Source organism: Xenia sp. Carnegie-2017, unplaced genomic scaffold, assembly GCF_021976095.1.
Source record: "Xenia sp. Carnegie-2017 unplaced genomic scaffold, XeniaSp_v1 HiC_scaffold_22, whole genome shotgun sequence".
Lineage (NCBI taxonomy): Eukaryota > Metazoa > Cnidaria > Anthozoa > Malacalcyonacea > Xeniidae > Xenia > Xenia sp. Carnegie-2017.
In genome coordinates this window covers 10,689,758-10,715,245 of record NW_025813485.1, presented here as the reverse complement: position 1 = coordinate 10,715,245, position 25,488 = coordinate 10,689,758, and the positions used below count along the sequence as shown (strand labels likewise).

Sequence of the window (25,488 nt, the reverse complement as noted above, 5' to 3'; positions counted from 1 at the left end):
ATCATTTCCAAACACGTCCGTTTGAATTTATAATCTTTCTCGTTAAAAAACATTTATTAGCTGGGCAAAATGACACTATGTACCCTAATTACAATGCAGAGATACCATAAAGAATAAACGGGTGTGTTGAGAAAAACAAGGGAATTTCTAGAATAAGTGGTTCAAAAAATATAATGATCGATTAACATGCCAAGTCGGAATATTTGCATGAACATGCACAATTAATAAGGTAAATCAAAGAATGCTATTATGACATTGCTCATTGTTATTTTCGAGGGTGGACGAAGGAGATTCGTCCTCGCATTCCATTCGTTGATCATCGAGATCATCTGAGTTCGAGTTATCATCACGTCTGGTGTAGCAAAGTAAGTACGCAGATGACGACTGAAAGATAAAAACAGTTGAACATACGTGACTCACCAAAGACCAAAGCCATGGCTAGTAGCTATAAGTTCAATTATTGTATTTCTCAAAGAATTTGCGTCAACCAAGATGCATGTAACGGTGTAAACATAAAAAAGCGCGCAGTGCATCTTGGTTGACACACATTCTTTAAGGTTAAATGCATGCATTAGCATAGCGAAACATGCAAGTTTTAGTCGTGCGATGTAAATTTCTTAACAAAATATCATTTACTTTCTAAGAAATATATATTTCACAGTAAGTAAAAACACAAAAAAGTGAGCATAGCTTGGAGGACTAAATAAGCGGGCTGGCTACACTCGGGTTGTTGAAACTTAAAATGAATGGTAAAACAAGGAATTCAGATGAGATTTGATAGCTGAACAATTAGGCAACGTTTACACTATACCGGATTGCTATCGTAGCAGGTTGAATATTCTTTGTATTAAATGGCAATGGAATTGTTCAACGTCAGAAACATCAAAGAGACTAAATCTATCAGCTTAATAGGCTTTTACTCCGAACAGTTAACCCTTTAAAGCAAATGAAGATGTGGTGATGAGCGAATCCGGCATAGTGTAAACGCAGCCTTAATGATCCAAGTAGAATCGGCCTCAACCGCTAGCTTAAATTGTTGAGAGTGTTTGACGCGTGGCCCACAAATTAAAATGAGTGAAAGTAGCGCCTGGAAAAGAGGCTGGGGTATAGAACTTGTAATACATGACCAGGATAGACTGCTACATTTTTCTGACAAGTACATGGTCAATTGCTTTAAGATCTCTTGCACAAGATTTTGGAAGAAATTTATATAAATGTTACATTCTAAATTCTACATGTGATGTGTTATTTTCTCTCATAATTTTGCAAATTTCAAAGAGTTGTTCACAAACTTAATCTGTAGTGAAAAGTATAATGAATAAGCTAAACACTCGTAGTTTATGACGCTGATGCCGTTTAATCTACGCTGTATGTAAACTATAATATTCACCGCGTTTAAAATTGCGTAAGATTGGGTAGTTGACACAATTGTACACGAGTTTTAATTAGAAAAAAGTATAAATGTTGGAAAGCTCTAAAAAAATTCTATAAAAAAAGCGGTTACTTTCAGGGGAAGGCTACTTTTGGGACTCTACGGTACTTCGATGAAATTCATTTAATCTGAGCTATTGCACTATATACTCACAACAACTCTCTCTTTTGACATCGACGTAACGCTGCTATCGTCGAAATCATACCATTGACCATTGGGATTTTTGCAAAATGCCGTGTCTAAAAAAACCGGCGAGAATTGTTGCAGATTACAATAAGTCTACTTATGATAATAACCTTGTACGATAAATAACGAGAAAAAAATTCGTGCAAACTCACAATGGCCTCCGCCAAGACCGCCAAAATGATTCTAAAACAGAACAGCACAAAAGTCAGCTAGCAAGACTACACAGCCCATTAAGAACGGCATTGTTTTGAAAATGTAAACAACACAGTATCGCTAAGCTGTAAGAAGTTTCAAAAATATCGCATAAGGCAAGATGTCCAATAAATATTCCTGACAATACGGTGGACAACAAATGACATATCTTTCTTAGTCGAAATCCAGTTTTAACTTTTTATCATGCAGCGTATGTATTTTTAAGACACCGATATTTTTCATTTTCCCACAAGAGCTCTTTACCGTGGTAAGACCGTTTTCGTCAATCAAACCATTTTCTCGACGAATTTTGTCTTCAGAACAGAAATTTTTCTCATCATAAATTTTTTTCTAATTCCTAATTAGCAAACTGCTTTGAAAATGTGAAAAATTAGCGTATTGTGAATTATAGTAGCTACAGAAAATAAGAGCGGAGATAAGAGCTGCTAAGTTATAAAAATATTCTTTCAGAATATCAAAGCAAAAAGAGAGTAATAACCAAAATATGCATCGAGTGCAGTAGCTAACGCATGGAACATTATAGAAAACATTTCAAGGAAAAATTGACTGTTGAGATTGCATGTTATTCATGTAAATCTTTCCGGACGAGGCCATCTTCATTAAATGAAAATGCTTTTCTAAGAGAAATCAGTTCGCTACGAGAAAAAGTTTTGCAATTTTTACGAGATAAGAGTAAGTCATGGGAAAAAAAGCTTAGAGCCTTATAAAATACATACGCTAATAAGAAAAGTTAATCGTGAACTCAAAAATAAAAGTATGGGAATGACATGTTAGTCACATTGTAATAACTGGATCAGGTTAACACATCAAAAGCTAGGTTACTAGCTAGCTATGAGGCATAAAAAGATACATTCAACAGAATCTTACCGATACAGCATGTAAGTCGTAAATCGCTGAGGGATGTTTCTTATTCATCACATGTTTGGACATGTCCAGATTGCTAATAATAATAGAAAGACTACATGAGACGGAAAATTATTGCAGAGCAAGCCCATGTAATGTGAAAATGTGATCGAAACCGAATTGTAACTCCGCATGCAACACATTAATGTACCATTTTTAACAACACAAGCCAGTCCTGCAATGTAATTTTTATATGTTCGTTCACGGAAAAAACAAATAGATTTCTAAAGAAATGAATAATAATGTCCTAAGATATACGTAAAAGGACCTTAACTTGTCGGCTGGCTACGCTTCCGACCCTCGAATGGCCTTACAATTTAATATATCTTAACCTGCATGTGTAGCATGTAAAAGTACATTAAATAGCGATCGCGTCGTGAATATAGTTGTACGAACAAAGTCAGATAACTACGTTTGACGAAAGCTCGATGGTTGAAGGCATTCATCTGTTTTAGCATACAGGAAAAAATCAGTTGAGATCATTTGTGCAAAATTTTCTACTTCATATACATGGGAACGACATAACAATGCACAAAATACATTTGAAACATTCATTTGCCATTCAAATTACTTTCCCTTACAAACTTACGTCAACGGAAAATCCACTTTGATGTCCAACTTGTCCCTCCAAAACCTTAATGAGAACATCAGACATTTTATGTCAAGCAGTTATAGCATAAAAACAATAAAGTTTTCTGGAAATTTTGTTCAGGAAATATCTACCTGTTATAAGAAAATCTTTTTAGATGAATAATTAAGATCTTAGGTAGAGTCCACAAATCAAATTTTTTCGTCGCCTGTCGATGTTCTTTGCACGATGGGCAATACCTAGAGTTTGTACATAGGAAAAGTCGTAAGGGAAACCGACATGCTGATAACAGATAAATAAGCTTTCTCCGATTGTCCAAGTAATTATTTATTTTTTAAAACAAAATCTGTGCTCGTGTAGATTTTACTCAAAAATATGTTCATCTGTGGGTGCACATCCTGTGAGAATATCAACATACACTTTAGCCCAATAAATTTACCCAATTGATGTGTTAGTCATCTTTCATTATAAAATAACAACAATAAAACGCGTGCACTGATTAGTTTAAAGCAGAGTTTGCAATGGCCAACCAAACTGAGTTCAATCAATCAATTCAATCGAAGAGAAATTGCAAAATCAATCATGAATACGTAGATGTTAGAGGAAAATTCAAAAAATTTGTTAGAAATTTATCGTTTTTGCATTATTGTTATTTAATAAAACAGATAAAAGATCTTTTTCATGTTGGCACAGGTTAAAGCGAACCTCAGAAGCGTTTGTACGAACTCTCGAGCAAGTGCTGGACATTTTGTCTCAGGCATGCACTGATCTGCTATCGAGCTCTCGCAAAAATCTCCTTGTCCTCGCGGTCTGCAAACGTCTGTGCAAACAGTAAACCACTTTTATTTCTTAAATCAAAATTGTGTAAATTAACCAAGAATAAAAGTTCTGTTATGAATGCACAATAACTCGTATTTTGTGTAAGCAAATAACACAAATGATAACTTCAAATAATACATAAAGGTGTTTATTTTTCATTTATGCATGCGAAGTGAAATTTTTTGATTTCCTTCAATCTCATTTGCTGCAGCAGCGGGCGGCGTTTTACGTTGTCTTGTGCAATGTAAACATTTGTTTGAAAAGAAAACTTTATTAATTTTCAAAATTGATTAATGAGCAATGTAAATTGTTTAATGAGTACGAAATGTATTCAGATGGTAGCCATCGAAGAAAACTTTGCAAAAAACATCCAATTTTAGTCTCAAAAAGCCACATCGGCCATTTTACATCTCTTATTTCTCCGATATAAAATAAAAAATAAAAACGTTATTTACAGTTAAGGCCGGTCATTACTTAAAAAATATTTTCCTCTGGCATCAAAAGCGTTCCACAGGCCGCTTTTGAAAATATGTTTTCAGTAGGGTCCAACAGCCGGTAAATAACATTTAGCTACGTATGTTACCTAAGAATAGTAGCTGTGGCTTTAATAAGATCGTGCATGTTTACAAATTGTGTTAATGATAATCATGGACGTTAGGGCAACCATAAGACGCTTTGATACAAAGCTATCGAATTGGAATATCTGCATGTATAACCAAAACAAAACAATGTAGTTACACTTACCAAGGATCGTCTGCGCTTAGTTTTTCACTATTCAAAAATAAATTGATACAATCGTCTAAATTGATTAATTTTCTTTCATGTAATTTGTGATCAACACTTTCATGGTGTCTCATCTCCTAAAATTGCATCAAAATATCAGTTTAGCAAAAAAAAACAACCCGAAAAATCAGCATTGTTACATGACATTGTGGTGCAGCGTTCGGGTCTTAAGGGATATCAGTATTCAGTTGGCAAAAATTACCACTATTGATGACATTCAACCGTTGCCTAGTACATGCATACTCGCAACGGCGGACCCAGGCAAACTTATCACAAATGACGTCATGCGTGTATGTATAACTGAACAGACAATAGTTGAATGTAATCTATTTGTTTTATTTAATAAAATCAAAACAATTTCGAAATTAAATAGGCAAACAGTTGTCCTTGTTTCTTTTGACAATACTAAACCGGTTTTCCCTTTTAGGTCAAATACGTCGGTCGCCTCAACTTGTTCTTTTCCAAGGTCTTCATTTGGCAATGATAAATGCAGGTAAAGATTCGAATATTTCCGCAATTTTTTTGTGATTTAAAAACGAGAAATTTTCTGTGACGTCATTCCCTGCTCATAGATCATGGCTTTCCACCAATTAATTGCCTCAAAATCTTGTTATTAATAGACAAATTAATAATGTAAAGTAAATGGATTCACCTCTGCCTTTTTTTCATCGTAATACTTTGATCGCATTTTGGGATACCAATCCACAGCGACGTAGCTTCTTGCTAAAATTACAAGAGGAAATAGAGCATAACAAGAGCACAGTACACAAAGCACACAGCTGACGATGTATCTTATCGAAGACCATTTAAGACAAAAACTAAAATCCTTTTAAATCAAAACATTTTTCACGTAATACAAGAAGGAATACACCATTTATAGCGTACAATATACTGTAAACAATTTTATATAAACACAACACACTGTAAGCAATGTTATAAGACCACAATATACTGTAGGTAATGTTATATAGCCACAATACATTGTAAACAATGTTAGTATATTCAAGGATAAAAATTGTTATGATTAATACTTAAGGATATAAGACAACAATAGTTAAGCGGCACGTGACCAAAACGTATATTAAAAGATCTTATCATCATAGTTTTCTTTGTATCTTTTACCGCCAAGCTGTGTTGTCACTTAACTTATCTATAGCGAACTTTCTTTCATAAACGCAACTATTCCATTCAAAGTTAACAGTTACATAAACACAATATGTTATATAAATTTTTGCACAAATTTTTCCATTTACATTATATTTTCATTAAACGCAAAATTTAAAATCAGAGTGTGCATTGTAAAATAGTTTATGCATATCTCTTCATTCTCAAGATATTGAAAGTTTTGTAATGTCCTATTTACACAGCTTGTGACTTCACTTTCATAAATAACTGCAAAGTTTTAAGCAATCTTTACATTCGAGGCAACTTTAGGTTGAGATGATTAGGCAATTTTTATAGCCTTAACTCCTCACAATGAAGGAAACTTTGCTTGGTTGAAGTAAAATATCAGCAAATGTACCTGCCATTTTAAATCCTTATCATGTAATGTGACGTCACAAGTTGCGCGAAGCAGGAATGACATAAACTTCAATATCTTGAGAATATTCTCAAGACACACGCCTACACTACCCTTATAACAACAATTTTTGCATAATGAGCGTCACAGCCGTATTGCTCGTCAGGAGCTGTGTGCCAAAGCCGGCCGAGATATGCTTTCACAGTTACAACGAACACAGATTAGAAAGCAATCATCATAAAGTTTATTTCATATATATCTAATTTACAGGTTGTGATTTCACAACTTCTTCGTGGAAAAGAGCTAAGGATCTAATGGAGCCAGAAAACTAACGATCATCGGATGTTTATGAACACTTTCTTCATGTTGGACGGTCGTCTGCAACACCAAAACAACTTGCCGCATCACCGAAAGAAACACATTGACAACTAAATAACCACAGACTTGACTGTTTATCGCGCCAATCACAACTATTACCGACATCTGGTTACGGATCGGAAAAGTCAGATTTTCATTTAGTGATTGAATCGTCAACTTTTCCTTCTACTCGCGATTCACTTGTAAAATACGTCGATTGCAAATGCGTGACGGGCTCAGGAACCCCCCAAGCGACAGTCATGTTCAAAGGCTCATTTGGATTGTGGAGTGGCACATGTAGACACCCAGAACACTCAGAAACGAAACAATGAAGACAATGACAAAGGAAATTTATATCTTCCAATTTCTTCGACACCAAACAAAATGATAAAGACAACGATGAGGTCTTATGAACAGTGATTGCATGATAAACATCAAGCATCACTATATCCCGTTTGTTTGTGAACAGAAAGAAGTAGGAAATTGGCTTGATGGTGATTTGAAACAAGAATGAAACAGTTTATATTCGCAGATATCCTTTTGTTTTGAGCAGAATCGAAGTGCAGACATCTTAAAGTGTTAAAGAGTGTCATTAAGCACAATGAATTTGAAGCATTTAAGTGCTTTCGTAATTTTCGGATTTTTGGATAATGACGAGGATTATTATATAAGCGGGCAGAAAATGGCTAGAAGAGCGAAATAAGCACATTATATCCGTATTACACATTATGGAAGAAACTAATTTTCGACGCGGTATATTTTCCGGATTTTTTTCTGTTGTCATGTGAAAAGATATGAGGGTTAACAAATCGCTCTTTCATATATTTCTTTGCGACATCTTAGATGTTGGCCGATTTCTTTACACAATTTCTCTTAGGCAAAGTGGTTATTCCGTATCATCTAACTTGTTTGGAAAACCTTTCTCTATGAGCATTGAAGTTGATTCAACGACAAATAAGGAGCGATAATATGAGATATACTTACGAGAAATATTTAACGGTTTACCATCATCTTTCAAATGATCGATTTCAGCACTACCATAACTGTTCACTGTGCACATTGTAAAAAGTACAGGCATTCCTTTACAATTTGATGATTCACTCTTTACTTCGCTAGACGATTCCTAGAAAAATGTCAAAAATGAACCTATGTTAACTTTCATCAACAGTTCAGTAACTCTAAATGCTCAACACAGGACTTCATTAAACTGATCCAGAGTGCGGCGCTTTACTGATCCTGAAATGAAAACTTTCGCTTCTTTCTCGTCCTCGTTGTTTTGTGCGGGTAGCTTTCACTTTTCTATAGTCTTCCTGAGTAAAAATATATCGTTTGAAATTTCGTCTCGATACTTAAACTCACTTTCCGAGTGATTTTCCTACGACATACATTCGTACATGGTTTTTTGTTTCTTTTTTCTGTGTTTTGCCGCTTGCTTTTACGTTTAATTTTAAAATTACGTGTATTGGACAACTGGTCCATTACGGGAAAGTAATGAACCCGCAAAATGTTTCTGAGCAAAACAAAGCGCGCCATTTCGCCGAAGATGACGTTTTCCATGTAATAAGAAGTGTTCAAAGAATGAGAGTCAACCAAGATGCATTTCACCTTATTCACATCGCGACGGCCATTTTGTGCGCCGAAAAAATGGCGGATTTTGTTATTGCAGTCCATGCAGCTTAGACAAACGATGGTAATTATGCAACATTTTTAATCGACGTTTTTTGCAAACTTTTCAGATAAATTAGACGACGTATAGGGACGAAATTGTATTCAGTGCACCCCATGCTCAAAAGTAACGATGTAAACATAAACATAAGCGCGCAATGCATCTAGGTCGACACACATTCTTCAATGTCAAACGATCAGAAAAAAAGCTTGTAGAAAACACTGGTACTTACGTCTTCCATCTTATCGTTTGTTTCCTCCATCGTATCATTTCTTTCCTCCTCTGTTTCGTTATTTTGTACTTCATCATCTTAAACGGTAAAGAGTGTGAACATCAGCATCAACATTTTTCTACGTGAAGTCAATTATCCATCATGTTCACCCTTTGTCCATGAATATGGGCAAATAAACGCAAGGAAACACACGTTACCGTTTTTAATGCCTGAGTTGCCATTCTCCTTAACGACAGTGATAAACCGTCTGTGAATAGGGAAAATTGTACTCGATAAATTGGAAGCAAACGTTATCAGTATATATAAAATATAGATGGTTGTATAAAAAAGTTGACTTTAAGAAAAAGTTCTTTAAAACAAGACGCACGCTTACTAAGCAAAAACGTTTGGTTATTCTAAATGTTTTAACGTTCTCTGGTACAGTTAGCAAAGAATTTTTTGAAAATGCAAGATTTTTTACCAATGAAAGAAGCGTGGTTATAAGGCCTTCAAGACCGGCCTTGCGCACGAAAAATACAGATTGAAATAACAATTTGATAGTTCTGACTCAAAATATGGACGATATTGTACAAGCTAACTAAATTTCAAGCAATTTGGAATAAGCGCTGGCCAACGCGAGATATTTAAAATTGGGATTTTTTTTCTCGTTTTCGCATTTCATGCTAGCTTTTAGTACGAAGTGATGTAATAAAACTAGGTTTAAAAAGGCATTGACGCAGAAAATCGTGAGTTTCAAAAAAAGTTTACAACAGTTTCATTATCAGTTAAGAGCAACAGATGTTCACTTAAATACATTCTAAACAGACAATTTTTACCTCATTTTATCAACAATGGCATCATATAGCTCCTCGTATGTCGTTGAATCAACATCAACGGTCACAAAGAACGGTTTTCCAAACAAATTAGATGATGCGGAATAACCACTCTGTCTAAATGAAATTGAGAAAAAAGATCAGCTAACATTTAAAGCCGGGTTTGCACTATTGACTAATACCTGAGCTAGGAACGACTAGGTCTGCATTGCAAACGGATCAATACAGACCTCGGACTGACCTCGGACTGACCTAGGACAAACTTTTCAAGCGAAGCACTGCTCTAGTGCGAGGCACACTCTCCTTGATCAGTCAGAGGTAAGTCTACTAGTTTAAATGCATATACTGGCTTAGTCAGGCCAATGTTTCCACCAGCCAATATTAATATTATTGGAGAGAAATCCAAGTCGTGTGTTTGATTTTGCTCAATAACAATTGTTCTAACGATTAGGAAAATATCATTCGAAATTTCAAACAATTGAGTCTCGAAGTTTTTTTGCAGATATCGAAACTCGGTTCTTGATTTCAACACGAAATTGATAGCGTTCAACATAATATTGTTTATGCCAAACAGGAAAACGTTAATAAACGAACTTGATCAACTTTGCAATGGCTATATGTTTAAAGCTGCTCAACGGCTTTGCAAGAGAATATTCAACCATTGCACGTAGGCATAATATAGGCTCAGGAAATAGTTGCAATGAAAACGCTCTCTCTCAGGCGCAGATCGGGTCTGTGTAAGTCCTACGTCAAACACGTCATAAGCTCACGTATAAACGTAGCTTAAGTTGACGTATAGCCAGATACGTGAGAGAACAAGTCGTTAACCAACATGTCAAATCACACACAGCACAAAAACTTACTTCTTCTCACGGAGATATACCGGGATACTGATTACATCATTGTTTTCTTGATCAGGAACTTCATAACTATAAAGATCATACATCAAATAAATATATGCAGGCGCGGAGTTCAGTTCGAAGGCATTCATAAAAATAACATAAATACTCACATAAAAATATCATCTCTGTCGATTATATTATTGAGACTGTCCGAAAGTGCAAATATCTTGTGGAAGCGATGGTTGTATACATCAACGACAAACATCTTAACATAAAATATCAATTTATTAATCAGATGTTGAATGAACACCAACCGTATAGTCTCGAAGATAACCTCCCCCTGAATCACGCCCACTCCCCTCCCCCCGACAGTAGCCGTCTCGTGAGGCTAAAAAATATGAAACTATTGACGGAGATAGTCTACAGATAAAATGATGATGGCAATTCAGTTAAAACACACCTTGATCGCAATGCTGTAGAGAATAAATACGAAATTCAGGTGTTTGAAATGGGACTTTAATTGCTTTGAGAAAAACATTTGGTTTGCAAAAAAAAAGGTTAAAACATAGAAAACGACAAAATCAACTCAAAATTTTGAATTTAGTCGATGGACAAACAACTTATGCTACGTGGAAACGTACACAACATGTTCACTCAACATCGCTCAACATTGTAGATTCAACATGATGAAAGCATTTGCACACATTGTTGAGGGGTGTCGTGAGGTGTTGATAGAAGTTTGAACTTGTTCAAACTTTCCACTCAAAAGCGCTCAACATTGTAGATTCAACATGTTGAGAGCATTTACACACATTGTTGAGGGGTGTTGTGAGATGTTGATAGAAGTTTGAACTTGTTCAAACTTTCCACTCAAAAGCGCTCAACATTGTAGATTCAACATGTTGAGAGCATTTGCACACATTGTTGAGGGGTGTTGTGAGATGTTGATAGAAGTTTGAACTTGTTAAAACTTTCCACTTAAAAGCGCTCAACATTTAGATTCAACATGTTGAGTGCATTTGCACACAATGTTGAGGGGTGTCGTGAGATGTTGATAGAAGTTTGAACTTGTTCAAACTTTCCACTCAAAAGCGCTCAACATTGTAGATTCAACATGTTGAGTGCATTTGCACACATTGTTGAGGGGTGTTGTGAGATGTTGATAGAAGTTTGAATTTGTTCAAACTTTCCACTCAAAAGCGCTCAACATTGTAGATTCAACATGTTGAGAGCATTTACACACATTGTTGAGGGGTGTTGTGAGATGTTGATAGAAGTTTGAACTTGCTCAAACTTTCCACTCAAAAGCGCTCAACATTTTCTTTGTTCTGCGCTCACCGATGCGTGCCTAAACATTGTTTAGAGAGTTTTTGAACAGCTCACTCAACAACGTTGAGCAAACGCATGCGCACTCTGCATATTATTGTAAAAATGGCGTTGTTGCTAGGCATCGAGGAATATTTCATGTCATAGGCTCAGCATGTTAAGGGAGTTTGCACTCATGGCTAAACACCACTAAACAAGCGCAAGACAACGTTGAGCGCATGTTGAGTGAGCATATTGAGTGCGTTTCCACGTAACTTCACTATACTCTACCTCATTTAATTCAAACAATAGTTTAACAGATATGCAACATAATCATTAATAAAGAATGAATGTTTCGAAATTGTCATGTTTGAGAAATAAAACATATTTCCTCCAAAACATAATTTTTGAACAGCCTATTTTAGGTTTCAGAGTTACCCATTTTCCAACTACCACTTCCCATTTTGGAAAATGGAACGCCTTAGGAACACCCCTGCTACAGTCTCAAACCCACAAGAAATTCAGACATGAACGATACAAGGAAACCCACAAAGGAGCCACCGAAAGCCCATCTTATAAAACCTAGCCCCATTACTCTCACACAAAGCAATCCTAGATCCATCGCAGTGTTTACATAACGCAGGCAGAACAGACAATCTTTTGCTACACTTTGTTTCATAATCAATAAAAGAACCTTACATGTTTTTCTGAGACACCATTTTCCTTGCGCATTGCTTTCGTTAAATCTTTAACTGTTCCTCTCTTCGGTACAGTCAACCTGTACTGGAATGGAAGGAAAAAGTTGGCAAAAATATAAAAAGAAATAAAGACCAATCATGTTTGGTAATTTTGCTTTAAAAGAAACTACACCAAGTTTTCTAAACATGCGTCTTTGATTCGTTGCAAGTGCTTTGAACGAGCAAACTTTGGTCGACTAGTCGTCACGCGCACAATATTTCATTATAGTAAAGCAATGAGCACAATTCTTTATGTCCAAGACGTGAAAGTCAATTTTTGTAGTTTTCCTTTGAATGCTCAAACGAGCATCTTCAACATGCTACGCGAAATAATTTGACTTTTAAAAGAAATTATTCGGACAAAACTGAATACATGAATATACACCCACTCCCCAATTAATGTTCAAGCCATCTCCTTGCAAAATATGCTTTGATGATTCATCTCATCTAACCTCCATGGGCAAAACCATTGGATCTCTTGAAATAAAAAATACATTGATAAGACGCTCTTTCTTTACGGGCAGGGGCAAGCTGAGATAACAGAATGGATCGAATGTGATGGAGACCTGAAAAATAGTTATAAACGGCTCATACTATGGTGTGTTTTTACGATACCTCAAGCCGCTATGCTGGTAAATTATGTGAAATGGGCCGAAGCTCAACATAGCACGAGATCAACATTAATACTTTTATTTTATGTGTTTTCCTACCAACATGGCCGACAGTGAAAACACTCTACACCTCATGATAACTGTCTTTAAAAATAGATATGATGCAAAAGTCCCAATAAACAAACATATTCGATACCAGGGGCGAAGCTAGAACGTTAAGTGGGCGCAGGGGATTGTGAATATCTATATATTCAGCCTGCTAACTAATTTTTTGTCAGCGATTGTAATTTCAAAAGAAATCAGCAGGGCAGAGCTGAATATATAAATATATTCACAAACCCCTTTAACGTTCTAGTTTCGCCCCTGTACGATACACATCCATATTCAAGAAGCCTGTAATCACCCGTTTTACGAACAAAGATTTAAATTTTTCACATGACTGTTGACCGCTGACAACATATACTAAGAATGCGTAAATTGAGCACAAACACTTGTTCATGCATGTCAAGAGAATGTCAAACTATTGCCCTCATCTGACCTTACTGCAATCTGGACAAGTCAAAGTCGACTTAAACTGTCCATGAAAAAAGTCGACAATGATAGAATCGTTTCTTCTTCGATGAGCTTGCCATAATTCTTGAGCCACAACCTATACGGCATATAATAATGGAAAAACCATCAAGAGAAAATTTTCTAGTACGTAGCATGTCGTGCAACACTCTTAGTATTATATTATACGTCAAACTACGTTTTATGGATAATGCATATATATCGCATGATTATGAGAGGATTTTTTGAATGCCATGCGTGCACCATGGGTGCATACCTTGTTGTTTTCGACATAAGTTTAGAAATAAGCCATTGAATTTGATTCTCACAAGTTATAAAATAATATTAAACTTTACGTATTAAATTTCAGTTTTATGTTATTCCCATCCGAAAAAAAACTTTTCCAACCGACAATTTAAAAAAATAAAAGTTAAAACATACTAAAAAAAAACACCATTTTGTAAACTCGAGATCCGAGTCATATTAGCAAGAGCTTATTATTTTGAATCTTGTCACTTGCTAATGTAGCTCGAACATAGAGTTAAAAGATGATATTGTTCTAGGTATGTTTTATATTATATCTCATTCGAAAGTCGAAGACATAATGCCACCAAATAAAGCTAGTACAAATATCAAACATCACTGACTTCATCAGGTCTACCATCGGCGTCCTTAAGTTCGACGTACGGTTTTTTCTTGATCCTATTCAGATCCTCATGCAAACCGTCCAAAAGAAATGCCATAAGCTCCTGCGAATCTTGCTGTTGATAACCGGAGAACTGAGGCGCAAACCTCCCTACGGCAGTCTTAAACTGCCTCGGCGATATAACACTGTACTTGCCCGACCACATCTGATGCATGAGGCCCGCATAAGCCTTCGCAATCTCGCCATGCATGCCTAAAGGGTTCTCTATGTTAAGTTCGCTTTTATAGCAGTCATTCACGAAGAACTTGGTCAAGGTGACGCAATTGCTGAGGCATTGCACAGCAGAGTTCATAAAGCATGTGTTGCCCAGGTTCGAGAGACCACATAGGCCAGGAAGACTCGGAGATTCTCGAGCATTATACTCGTTGTAATAGCTGGAATATCCACCAGCACTGCTGTGGCTTGAGTACGGACTAAAACAAAACAAAAACTCTCATACTTTGTAATTTGAGCCAAGTACGAGATCGCAGGCTGATCGAGAACACTACATCAATACAATGTGGATCGCACAACCTTTCTTTCAGTCAAATCAATGTTTTTTTTTTCAAAATTGAGGATACAACACATTTCAGTGCAGTGAAGTGTCGTTTTCTTTTTGCCCATTGCGATGACAAGAAAATAGGGCCTCATTTTAAGCTCTTCATAATGTTTTGTCACGTACATTCTGTCACATTACACCTAGATTATGTATGCAGTTGCTTTTTTAACCCATAAGAGTAGAGCTAGAAACCTGGATTTGCAAGTGGTAATATTACCAAACCGCCAAACTTTAATAGCATTGAACCAAACTTTAATAGCATTGAACTGAAAATATATGAAATGCTACCTCCAGCCAAAATTCAAAACCAGTAATTTAACTAGTCCCAATCTTTCCACAAACTGCCCAAAGAAAAGTTCATTTCCGACGATGAGCTAAAAGGCGGGATTCAACAACCAAACACGCGTAAACCACCAAACACGTGTTTGGTGGTAAAAATTGGCTTCGTGCAAGTACTGTCGTGTTCATATAAAAATGGCATTCCACTCATATAATTAGTTCAATGATTTAGAGTATTTACCTGTTTGCGGGAAACGTTGATTCGATTGGCGACGTTGAAAGCTAAAGCAAAATATTCATTTGAGACATAAAAAAATTATCATCATCGCACAGTTAATTGAAGTTTAACTAGACACAAACAATATTTCATACAAAAATCAACAATCGTTTCCAAGACGGTGGCAAACGAGAGGAAGTTCAATTTCAACTATACTAAACGCCGGTCTCTTTACACTTACAGCCATTAAATAACCGTGTAAAATATTGACAGATCAACGAAAAGTATGAAATAGAATTCTATTTGATAATTGTATACAAATTACTTAATAGAGAAAGAGCCATAAGCTAAGTTCACCCGATTGAAATAGAAGCACAAACAATATAAAAAGCCGGCACAAAAACCATTTTCTTAACCACAAAATAGAAACAATGAGTGAAAAATGGAAAAATAGCGACCCGGATGCTGGTAACTGGGATACTGCGTACAAAGCAAAATTTTTGACCAAGGATAACACCCTGATGAATCACAAAAGTCGAATTAACAAAAATCCATAAGGAAGTTAACGTACCGACAACGTTTAAGCAGGTACGACAACAAGGGCTACGTAGTTTTAAAATTTTTTAACAACTAACGTTAAATGTAGGATTTAAAGTTAAATGTGTAAATAAGTAATATTTATACGGCGTTTGAACAAGATTTTCACGATGCGCTAGTTATTTATGTTCAAAATCCCACAAAACCGTAGCTCTATGACTTTCATCGTTAATTAACGACGTTATGAAATGTAAAAGATGGAAAAAAGATATAGAACGGATTTATTCATAATCCAAATTCCTCGACAAATGAAAGTAAGTTTGGTTAACACCATACACGTTTTCATAAAAGAATATTTATCGTACACTTACCGACGATGATGAAAATGTTGAACTAGAAAACAAAAAAACAATAAAAAAAATTTAAATGTACGCATGCACCAATGACGTAGAACCCAATCTACTAGATATCTGACTCAGCCAAAATTCTATAGTTACGAGGCAAGCCGTCTTCTTCAAAATATTTACGATTAATATCTGCATTTCCAGAATTTAAATACAGTTGATAGTCAAGCTTAGATTTTTAAAACGTTTGACAGGGAATATTCGCTGAAAGTCGTGTAAAAATACGTAAATGAGCACTCGGATCATTGAAGATTGAGACTGTTTAGCGACCCATCTTCTAAAAAATATTAACAGGTAGGACCATGAACAGTTATTTATTTAAAGTGCATATAAACCTTACACGATTTTAGTAGTGTCTGAAAGAACAACTCTTGAAATTAACAAATTCAAAAAAATTAAATTGATTTACATTAAATCTATTTTGGAAAATTGCTGTTAAAAATCTAAATTTACCGTTTATATTTTTCACTAAGGGGTCTGGTATCAAGTTCATGTCGTGACGTCATGTAAGGAGCACAGTTCGCACGGCTCTATTTAATACAAGACAAACTATCTGCTGTAAATTATCCATAGCGTCCTTTTTTTAAAATTGGCCTTATTTAGGTCGGCATCTTCATCGGTGGATTCATCAGAAAATGAAATTTTTGACATAGACTTCGACAGTATTGTTCAACAGTAACACTAGGCTCGAATGCAAAAAGAACACGCGGCATAATATTCACTATTTATATCGGAAGGTAGGACGGGATGATTCCATGACGGGTTGTATACATCCCTCGTTTATATGAGTTTTACACAGTGACAAAAAGTAATTGAGAATAAGAAACCATCATATCACGTCTCCTTAGCCTTGATTTGCCAAAGCCTTTGTCGTTTGCGGCATCCGTACTTCATCGTGTGAGCTTTGTAAGAAATTCAGACAATACAAATCTCGCTTTCAGAATGGCATATTTGTTGCTTTGTATTTGACTCGAATAAGAAATTACAGTTGGTAGTTCTGAACTTTGACTGCCATCTATCGTTTTGTTTCAATGCTGTTGTGTTGCTAAATTTATTTATATCCGGTTGATTTTGACAGGTTTAGTATCTGGATAGTGAAAAATTTGAGCATTTATATGACCAAGAAATGTCCCGTGTTGACCAAGATCACGGTTAAAAAAAATCGACCCGACTAACCATCACGAGATAAAAAACGTGCCGGTTCCATACAAACAAATGACAATTACATATAGAAAATGTATAAAATCCGAGGTCTCATTCATCTCCCGTTTCGGGAGTCAATCCATCCCGGCTCTCATACAAACAAGCGCTTTTTGTGCCCATATACGTAGGAGAAGATTCGGCCAGCAATGACTGAGAACAAAGACTCTACACAAGCTTGCTTGTCTTGCAAATTAAAATATACCGCCTAGTCAAGTTCTTGAGTTTAAATGTAATATGCAAATACTATACATAGCTGATATTGGGCATTTTACTCGCTTTAACGCAACAAAGTCGAGCCTCTTATTTCAAAAGGATTGATACACCCATTAAAAGAAATGAGTGAAGGCAGGGAACGTTAGAAATGCCGGTTATAGTAGAGTGAGTTGGACTTATATGACAACATCTTGCTATAATTTTCATATATCTTTACGACAGTTCAGACCCGTGTTACTTACATGACGTCGCTGGACACGCAGGCCCAGTCCTATAACGGTAAAACCTAGCGCTTAAAATGGCATATATTTGCAATTTTGACAGAGTTTACAGCGCAAACTATTTTTCCGATTAGAGCAAAATTTTGGATTATGGCTTTTGACACCACGTACATTGGATAGTGTAAAAACGACGTAAGGTTTATATGCACTTTAACTTCCACAAGTCTAAAATGTCCTATTGTGCAAAACAAGATAGTAATTTTGACAGTGTCCAAAAAATATATATACGTAAAACAATACATCTGGGTATGAAAAACAAAATGGACACTGATATAAGGTCATCTCTAGCAAGTCAAATTTAGGCATGCATTTCACTTTTATTTCATACCTTCTGTTAACGTCTTTTGTCCAACTTCCATCCTCATTTTTTTCTTCCAAAACAACGAGCTATAAGGAGAAAATAAAAAATCGATAACGTCTTGTCGGATCGGTCAACGATATAGCTAAAAATTGGCACCAAAATAATGTACAAGAAAAAAATTATCGATAAATCGAAATTATGCAGTATATCGATACATCGAAAAATATCGGTTTTTGCAAGCATCGATATTTCGATCTTGAAATTTTCGATATAACGAAATATCGATATTTTTCGGTATTATCAGTTTACGTTTGCGTCTGCTTGTTAAATGCGGTGGCGGACACTTTATAAAATATTGGAGGTAGGGAGGGAGGGGGCTGTTCGTCCTCAAGGCATGACATTTCTAGGGAGATTCCAGGGCATACCCTATTGGTATACTTTTTTGATGTCCAGAAATTTAATCAAAGCATTTCCACGAACACATGATCCATACACACACAAGGTTTAATGCGTCTGCTGGTAGCTACATGAATAGTACTGAAGTCTATTGGAACTAAAGCGCCCCCTCGCCGCCTCCAGTGTCGGCAACTATTTAAATGTCACACCAATACACCAAACTTTTTTAAGTATAAACACTAAAACAATTAAATATAAACACTAAAACAATTATATCACACAAATTTCACATGCTATTAGAAACCGGTGTTCATTTGTGAGTCGAAGGCTAAAAGACGGTAAAATTCTCATCTCACAAAAAACTCAGTTAAAACCAGAGCAGATCAAGCGAACGTGATGGTGCTTCATTGTTTCTAGCAGAAAATTTGTAAATAAAAAACATTTTTTCTGGAATTTCTTTCAATAAATAGCGACCAATGATGAATATTTTGAAGCAATTCTTTGCCAAACTTATCAAAATATGAAACTTTTAAGACCATACAAACGTGGAAGTCACGCAACATCACGTGCGTGACAAACATTGCATAAAAATCAAATGATCTATTTACTATTTACATAAATCAATTAAATAAAAACTTTAACAGATTTCTGTGCCGCCTATGGTTTCACAGGAACAAATTGCAAAGCTGCTATAGAGGCTAAAATACGACTAATATACCAGATGGTGGCAAAAGACAGCAGAAGATGATGGCTTTCGTCCTTAAGTGCATAAACGAAGACCTAAACAAACTATTGAAACAGAATATAAAATGCTTGCCATTTCCCGCTCTTTATAATTTGTTTGAATACGCTTGTACCATGCATTTCTTCATTAAGCCATCGTTTTACATTTTATAGATGTATTCGGGGTTTTTCACAAATGAGATGAATTAAAATAAAAATATTTGCCAAATTTCTCAACACATTCTTCTTGTTCGCTTTGAACGCTGTAAACGACTGAACGTGGCATAATGGGATTGAGAGAAAAACCTTATGTCTAGCAGTGGCGTAGAAAACTCGTTAATTGGGGGCGGGCTGCATATGTTCAATTGTTCATTATACGCAGGTTTTGATCCGTAAAAAACAAATAATTTCAAAGGAACTTAAAATGGAAGAACATGTGCGTATACGTGGATATGTGTCAACCATTCTTTTAAGTAACAAGTTTGCCAGGTCACTGTCTAATTTACGTTGACGAGTGTGTTATTATAAATGGCAGCAATTTTAATCGCATCATAATACAGAGAGCATTTTTTTGTATATCAAGACAGTCGATTTAAGTGATATCATAAAATACCTCAGTCTTTATTCAAAAACAATAAAACATCCCTGGCTCACCTGCCCATTATACAGACCGCAATCTTGTATAGTTTGGTCTTTTCTACTCAGAAGTTCGTAAGTATTACTCATGTATTTGTTCCATAAACGCGTGTCTTTGTCCTCAGATATATCAAATTTCTTCCTCATTGTCGTTTCAACATGGCCTATAAGTTTTGAATATCTACGTATCAAGTACTTGGTCATACACAATATTTTAAGAAACAAAATGTGGTAGGTAACACAAAACAAAATTTGGTAGGTTACACAAAACAAAATGTGGTAGGTTACACAAAACAAAATGTGGTAGGTATCACAAAACAAAATGTGGTAGGTTACACAAAACAAAATTTGGTAGGTTACACAAAACAAAATGTGGTAGGTTACACAAAACAAAATGTGGTAGGTAACAAAAACAAAATGTGGTAGGTTACACAAAACAAAATGTGGTAGATTACACAAAACAAAATGTGGTAGGAAACAAAATGTTACACAAAACAAAATGGAAAAACAAAATGGAATTAACAAAACAAAATGGAAAACAAAATGGAAGGACACAAAACAAAATGTGAATGGACACAAAACAAAATGTGGTAGGAAACAAAACAAAATGGAATGGAATAACAAAAAAAATGGAAAACAAAATGGAAATGGACACAAAACAAAATGTGGTAGGACAAAATGTGAATGTAACACAAAACGTGGAACAGGTTACACAAAACAAAATGTGATATGTAACACAAAACAAAATGTGGTATGTAACACAAAACAAAATGTGATATGTAACACAAAACAAAATGTGATATGTTACACAAAACAAAATGTGGTAGGTTACACAAAACAAAATGTGGTATGTAACACAAAACAAAATGTGATATGTTACACAAAACAAAATGTGGTAGGTTACACAAAACAAAATGTGGTAGGTAACACAGAGCATAATGTGTTAGGTGACACAAAACAAAATGTGGCTGCTGTCTAACTTAATGTATTTAATCTGATTACGTACATATCTATCCACTGTAGGAGGAGGGGGTGTTATCTTTTTGAAGCATTTACAAATGATTCCATGTTTTAGCAGGTATCGCGCAAAACTTAAAGACCTATTGTCAACCACTCAACCACAATGCAACGCACGCTCAAATCATATTTGCAGCCATTTTCTTGATTGAATAAATAAACAAACATTGTATCAGTCGGAAATTCGGTGGATGTTGTAAGCATCTTTTGTGGATGTATAAAAATTTGTGTCGTTTTTGGATAAAAAAGTATTTTCAGAAGATTGCAGCAATTTTTTTATAAAAGTAATTGTTTAGGTGGGCAAATAATAATTCAAAACTATGGCAAGCTCAACGGTTGAAAACATGCCTAAAAGAGGAAGACCAAAACTTGGTATTCACTTGGTACCTAGAATCAGACACTTTTAACTGTTGTCGAAGCTGTACGAAGAGTCTAAGCGAAAGATCATCGTGTGATGGAATAAATTTCATATTTAGCACGAATACAAGCAAGCAATGAGCGCTCGCTGCATTGTGGTTGACAATGACTCTTTAAGGCCTGTCCAAGCACTATGATGTATTTAAGAAAATACTAAAACATTCCGAGCACCTGAAAAAGTAATGTGGTATTATTTAGCTAAGCCTTACCAATCGTATCTGCTCGACTGAATGACGTAGGCTTCCAGTCTTCTAAATCTTTGTACTGACACAGCCTCAATTCGACCAAATAAACTTCAACCTTACAATGCTTCACGAACATACCATGCTCGACAACCTGCCGAGCTATAGGAGTTTGACCTTCGCATATGCCATACCATGACGCAAGCTTCTCCCAAGCTTTTGTCGGAAGCAAAGCGTAATCAAGTTCGTCGATTAGATGTTTCTTTAACTTCTGGAAATTGTTGTCTGAAATTAATGACATCATGAAAAAGTTTAGTAACTTAATATTGACTTGCGTGTTGGCTTTAAGGCTACGTGCATTCGCTATACGTACATTGTAGACTCTATATGTTTAGAGCATTTGCAAACCCTATTGAGGGCTGTTGAGTGCTATTGAGAAATGTTGAGCGTTGTTGAAAAAAGTTGGAACTTGTTCAAACTTTTCATTAAACAGCGCTCAACATTTTCTTTGGTCCGTGGTCAGCAAAGCGTACCACAACATAGTTTACGTACTGCGTTGGAACAGCACAATAAATCATGTTGATCGAAAGCATGCGAAATGTCAGCGCATATTGGTGTAATTTAGGTCGTCACTACAACGTATATGTAGCTGTAGAGGTAGTTGCATTATATATCGGTTTAGTATGTATAGAGCCACGGGAATGTGTATGAATTTCAATTTACAATATACATAATGATATTCTCAATCAGTTTTGATCGTTTAAAAAATAATTTTGCAATGGCTGTCACCCAATGAGGAACGCAGAATTTTTCATATGAGAAAAAAACGCCGAACTTTTAATCATAATATGCAGAAATACACTTAATGAAGATGTATAATTGACCAAGACAGACTTGCGTGATGGAATGTTTTAAATAAGAATAGCGTATAGAGCTGATAACACACATCCCAGTCACAAAGTAAAAAACGCAATCCTCTCAATAAAAGGTGTACGTTAGACAATGAAGTCTTGCGCTGATACCTACATTTCCTATATATTGCAAACAATAGACGTTATTCAACTGTTCAACAAATGCACATCTTATATTATGTATGATAAAAGTGGTTGTTGCACTTTCTATGCATATTTTTTAACTGAATGTTGAACCATCATGACAATGTATCAGATATAAATGCTAAAATGCATGTATGACCTTAGAGGCGACGCAAGCCCAAATTTTTACTGTTGCCATTTTGCAAGTTTTATGTACGCAAAAATTGCAATTCATTTCTTTAGTAGTTTATGTCATTTCTTCAGCACTGCACGCAGATCGCTAATTGGGGGTATTCATATGCCTTGTCGAGTTCTTTTGAAATCGATTGTTTTTATCGATTATTACAAGCATATATGATAATATGAACACCCCCTCCCGCACCAATTATCGATTTGCGTACGCTACACTGCATTCACTGTTTCTCCAGCGAATGAGCACACAAATGTACTTGCAACTGTCAAAGTCTTAAATTTAGCACTAAATCCTGTGTATTGGGAGGTTTTTTGCAAGCAGACGCAAAAAATTGCACGTAGACTGCGCAGTCTACAGTCGTATGGAAAATTACGTGTGCTAATTCTTACAAAGCCAATTGTTCAACAGTTCAAAAATTCTGGTCGGTAAACATTAAAACATAAATGGGATGAATTTAAATTTTATAGTTATACTTTTCTTAGGAATACATAAGTTCTTCTGACGACAGTTTTCATCAGGGGCCACGCAGTTAGCATGGTAATATAGGATCGCAACATATGACATTCACAATTTTTGGTTACAGAACATCGGTGCAGATAAAGTTGGGGAACAATCATTGTTACAAAGTTAAAAAATAAACATAAATGGCTCAAGTAGCAGAACCAGGGTTAAGCCAACAAATTATAGACACTTAACTATAAATAAATTAACCCTAGCACAATGCCATTGCTAATGGAATTTCTAAACTTAATAAATTTCACCAATCAAAGAGCTGTTATAAATTATTATGCCTATAGCCTGGGTTTGCATTTAAATACCTGTAATAGAACAGTGAACTAGACTAAAACTGATGAAGAATCTCTTTTTGGTTGGTAAACATCTTACTAGCATTAGTATTAATTATTACTTATTCAATTCTAGTTCTCATATATGAGACAGTTGTTTCAGCTGATTATGTTAACCACTCAAAAGAAATATAATTACTCATATTTTTTTCTATTGACGTTGCCATTTTGGACAAATCGTAGGCACAGCCAGCACGCAAATTTGTTTATGCTATATAAATTTCTCATCATTGGCATCATTCATCTCTTTAAAAATTTATTATTTTTACAAGGAGTAAAAACCAAAAAAATGGACATGATACAAACAAATTTTCTGGCTTACTATGTCACTGGTAGAAATTTAGCAACACTTGTGTTAAACATGAAGTAAAGTCAAAGAAACATGGACTGTGGTTTCCCAAACACATTACTGACAATTGTAAGCCTTCATTCTATCAAGTTTATCAAAATAAACTTAATCTTAAAATGAATATGTGTATGATAATTTGGGAAACGTTACTCAATGATATTAAATAACCCAAACCTTGAAAAAGACCAGAATTGTCAATGGGTCCTGGATGCATTGACTCTAAGCCCATTCTCTCCGCTTCCCAGCTTTCATAACCAACGTATTTCTTCCATTGTTTCAACCACTTTGAATCAACTAAATACCTACACATTAACAATGAAATGTTCTTTGTCGCACATTTTGAAAAAATTTATGTTCAACATCATCTATGCAGATGTTGTTTATACTTTATTACAGTTGTTCTTGTTCTTCCACATTGATGTGCTTTAGTTGAGGTAGAATAAGTTCATTATACTTTAATAAATAAAACTTTTCTCTTTTTCTCTCAAATAATAACACGAGATCAAAATCAGCGGAACAACTGATTTTATATTTAATATAAAATTGGCATTGAAAAAATTTATGAGAGCTTTGATCAGATGAAAAATTATGCTGATGAAATAATCATGTATATGTCCGCCTTCCAAAGGCAAGCAGGTGTTTGACGATGGCATGAAAGCAAAAACAAAACAATTTCAGTTTAGATTTTATAGAAAATATATACCGGTAATATAATTCTGATGAAGAGACTGGTGATTAAATATAAAGAGAGCATACATTGCATCTAAACAGCAGTCAAGAAAAACTTTGTTTTGATATGGCCTAGATTTTTCATTGAAATAGCAATAAAACTGCTTTTGAAATTAATAACAATCAAAACTTTGCATTGATAACTTTCACAACCATACTTTTCATATTGATAACTTGCACATATGATTTGAATTCAAGGTGGTAAGTGTTATAGAGCAGACAGGCTTGACAACAAGATTCCTCCACAGTTGCTTCAATTTGGCATTTCTAATGTTTAACTATCAAATTGATTTTTTATGGAAAGTTGAAAACTGCATGTTTACAGAGCTGGAACACAAATCACAAATTTAATTTGTGTTACTAGAAATCCACTTTGGGTGCATACTCTCAGTGATAGTGCAAGTGTTGGTCAGCTTATAAACACAGATAATAGCTTGCTTGACTGATATCAATAATTGAATATGTTTTCAAGGAAAAACGAAACGATGCACTTAAGCCAATCAAATTGCCACTGTTTCTCTTTCGTTTAGTCTTACCAAGTTTCTCCTTTGTTCAAAGTTTTCATAAGCAGGTCCTTTATGCATTCCTTCTGTTCTTCCAGAATAGCTTGGCTGTCATTGTATGCGTCATTTTGTGGTTCCCCTTCGGCAGGCGAATTTCCTCCTATTCCAACAGCCATATTTCAATTTGAGCACTACGATAATCTTACTACCTTTACCACATTTCAAGCTCT

General features: G+C 35.3%; 1 protein-coding gene across 1 annotated transcript; it reads right to left on the bottom strand.

Moving 5' to 3' along the window:
- Nucleotides 1-20: 20 nt before the first annotated feature.
- Nucleotides 21-25,488, bottom strand: LOC124446194 (ubiquitin carboxyl-terminal hydrolase 4-like). The gene is made up of 25 exons (XM_046997023.1): nucleotides 25,292-25,488; nucleotides 24,201-24,328; nucleotides 21,633-21,890; nucleotides 20,008-20,153; nucleotides 18,262-18,320; nucleotides 16,204-16,225; nucleotides 15,320-15,360; nucleotides 14,203-14,674; nucleotides 13,545-13,655; nucleotides 12,848-12,961; nucleotides 12,358-12,441; nucleotides 10,524-10,618; nucleotides 10,375-10,440; nucleotides 9,515-9,628; nucleotides 8,897-8,946; nucleotides 8,700-8,776; nucleotides 7,786-7,924; nucleotides 5,578-5,648; nucleotides 4,887-5,002; nucleotides 3,458-3,562; nucleotides 3,324-3,368; nucleotides 2,699-2,771; nucleotides 1,771-1,801; nucleotides 1,586-1,671; nucleotides 21-384 (listed from the first exon to the last, which is right to left on the bottom strand). Exons 1-25 carry the CDS (start codon nucleotides 25,432-25,434, stop codon nucleotides 235-237), a joined length of 2,796 nt encoding a protein of 931 aa, XP_046852979.1. The 5' UTR covers nucleotides 25,435-25,488; the 3' UTR covers nucleotides 21-234.

What these genes read in the sequence shown, in the direction of transcription:
- LOC124446194 (XM_046997023.1), bottom strand. Translation starts at nt 25,434, where the DNA reads ATGGCTGTTGGAATAGGAGGAAATTCGCCTGCCGAAGGGGAACCACAA. An exon ending in CCGATGGTAGACCTGATGAA is followed by an intron (nt 13,656 to 14,202) that starts GTCAGTGATGTT and finishes TATGCCGTATAG; the next exon opens with GTTGTGGCTCAAGAATTATG. An exon ending in CGGTCTTGGCGGAGGCCATT is followed by an intron (nt 1,672 to 1,770) that starts GTGAGTTTGCAC and finishes CGGTTTTTTTAG; the next exon opens with ACACGGCATTTTGCAAAAAT.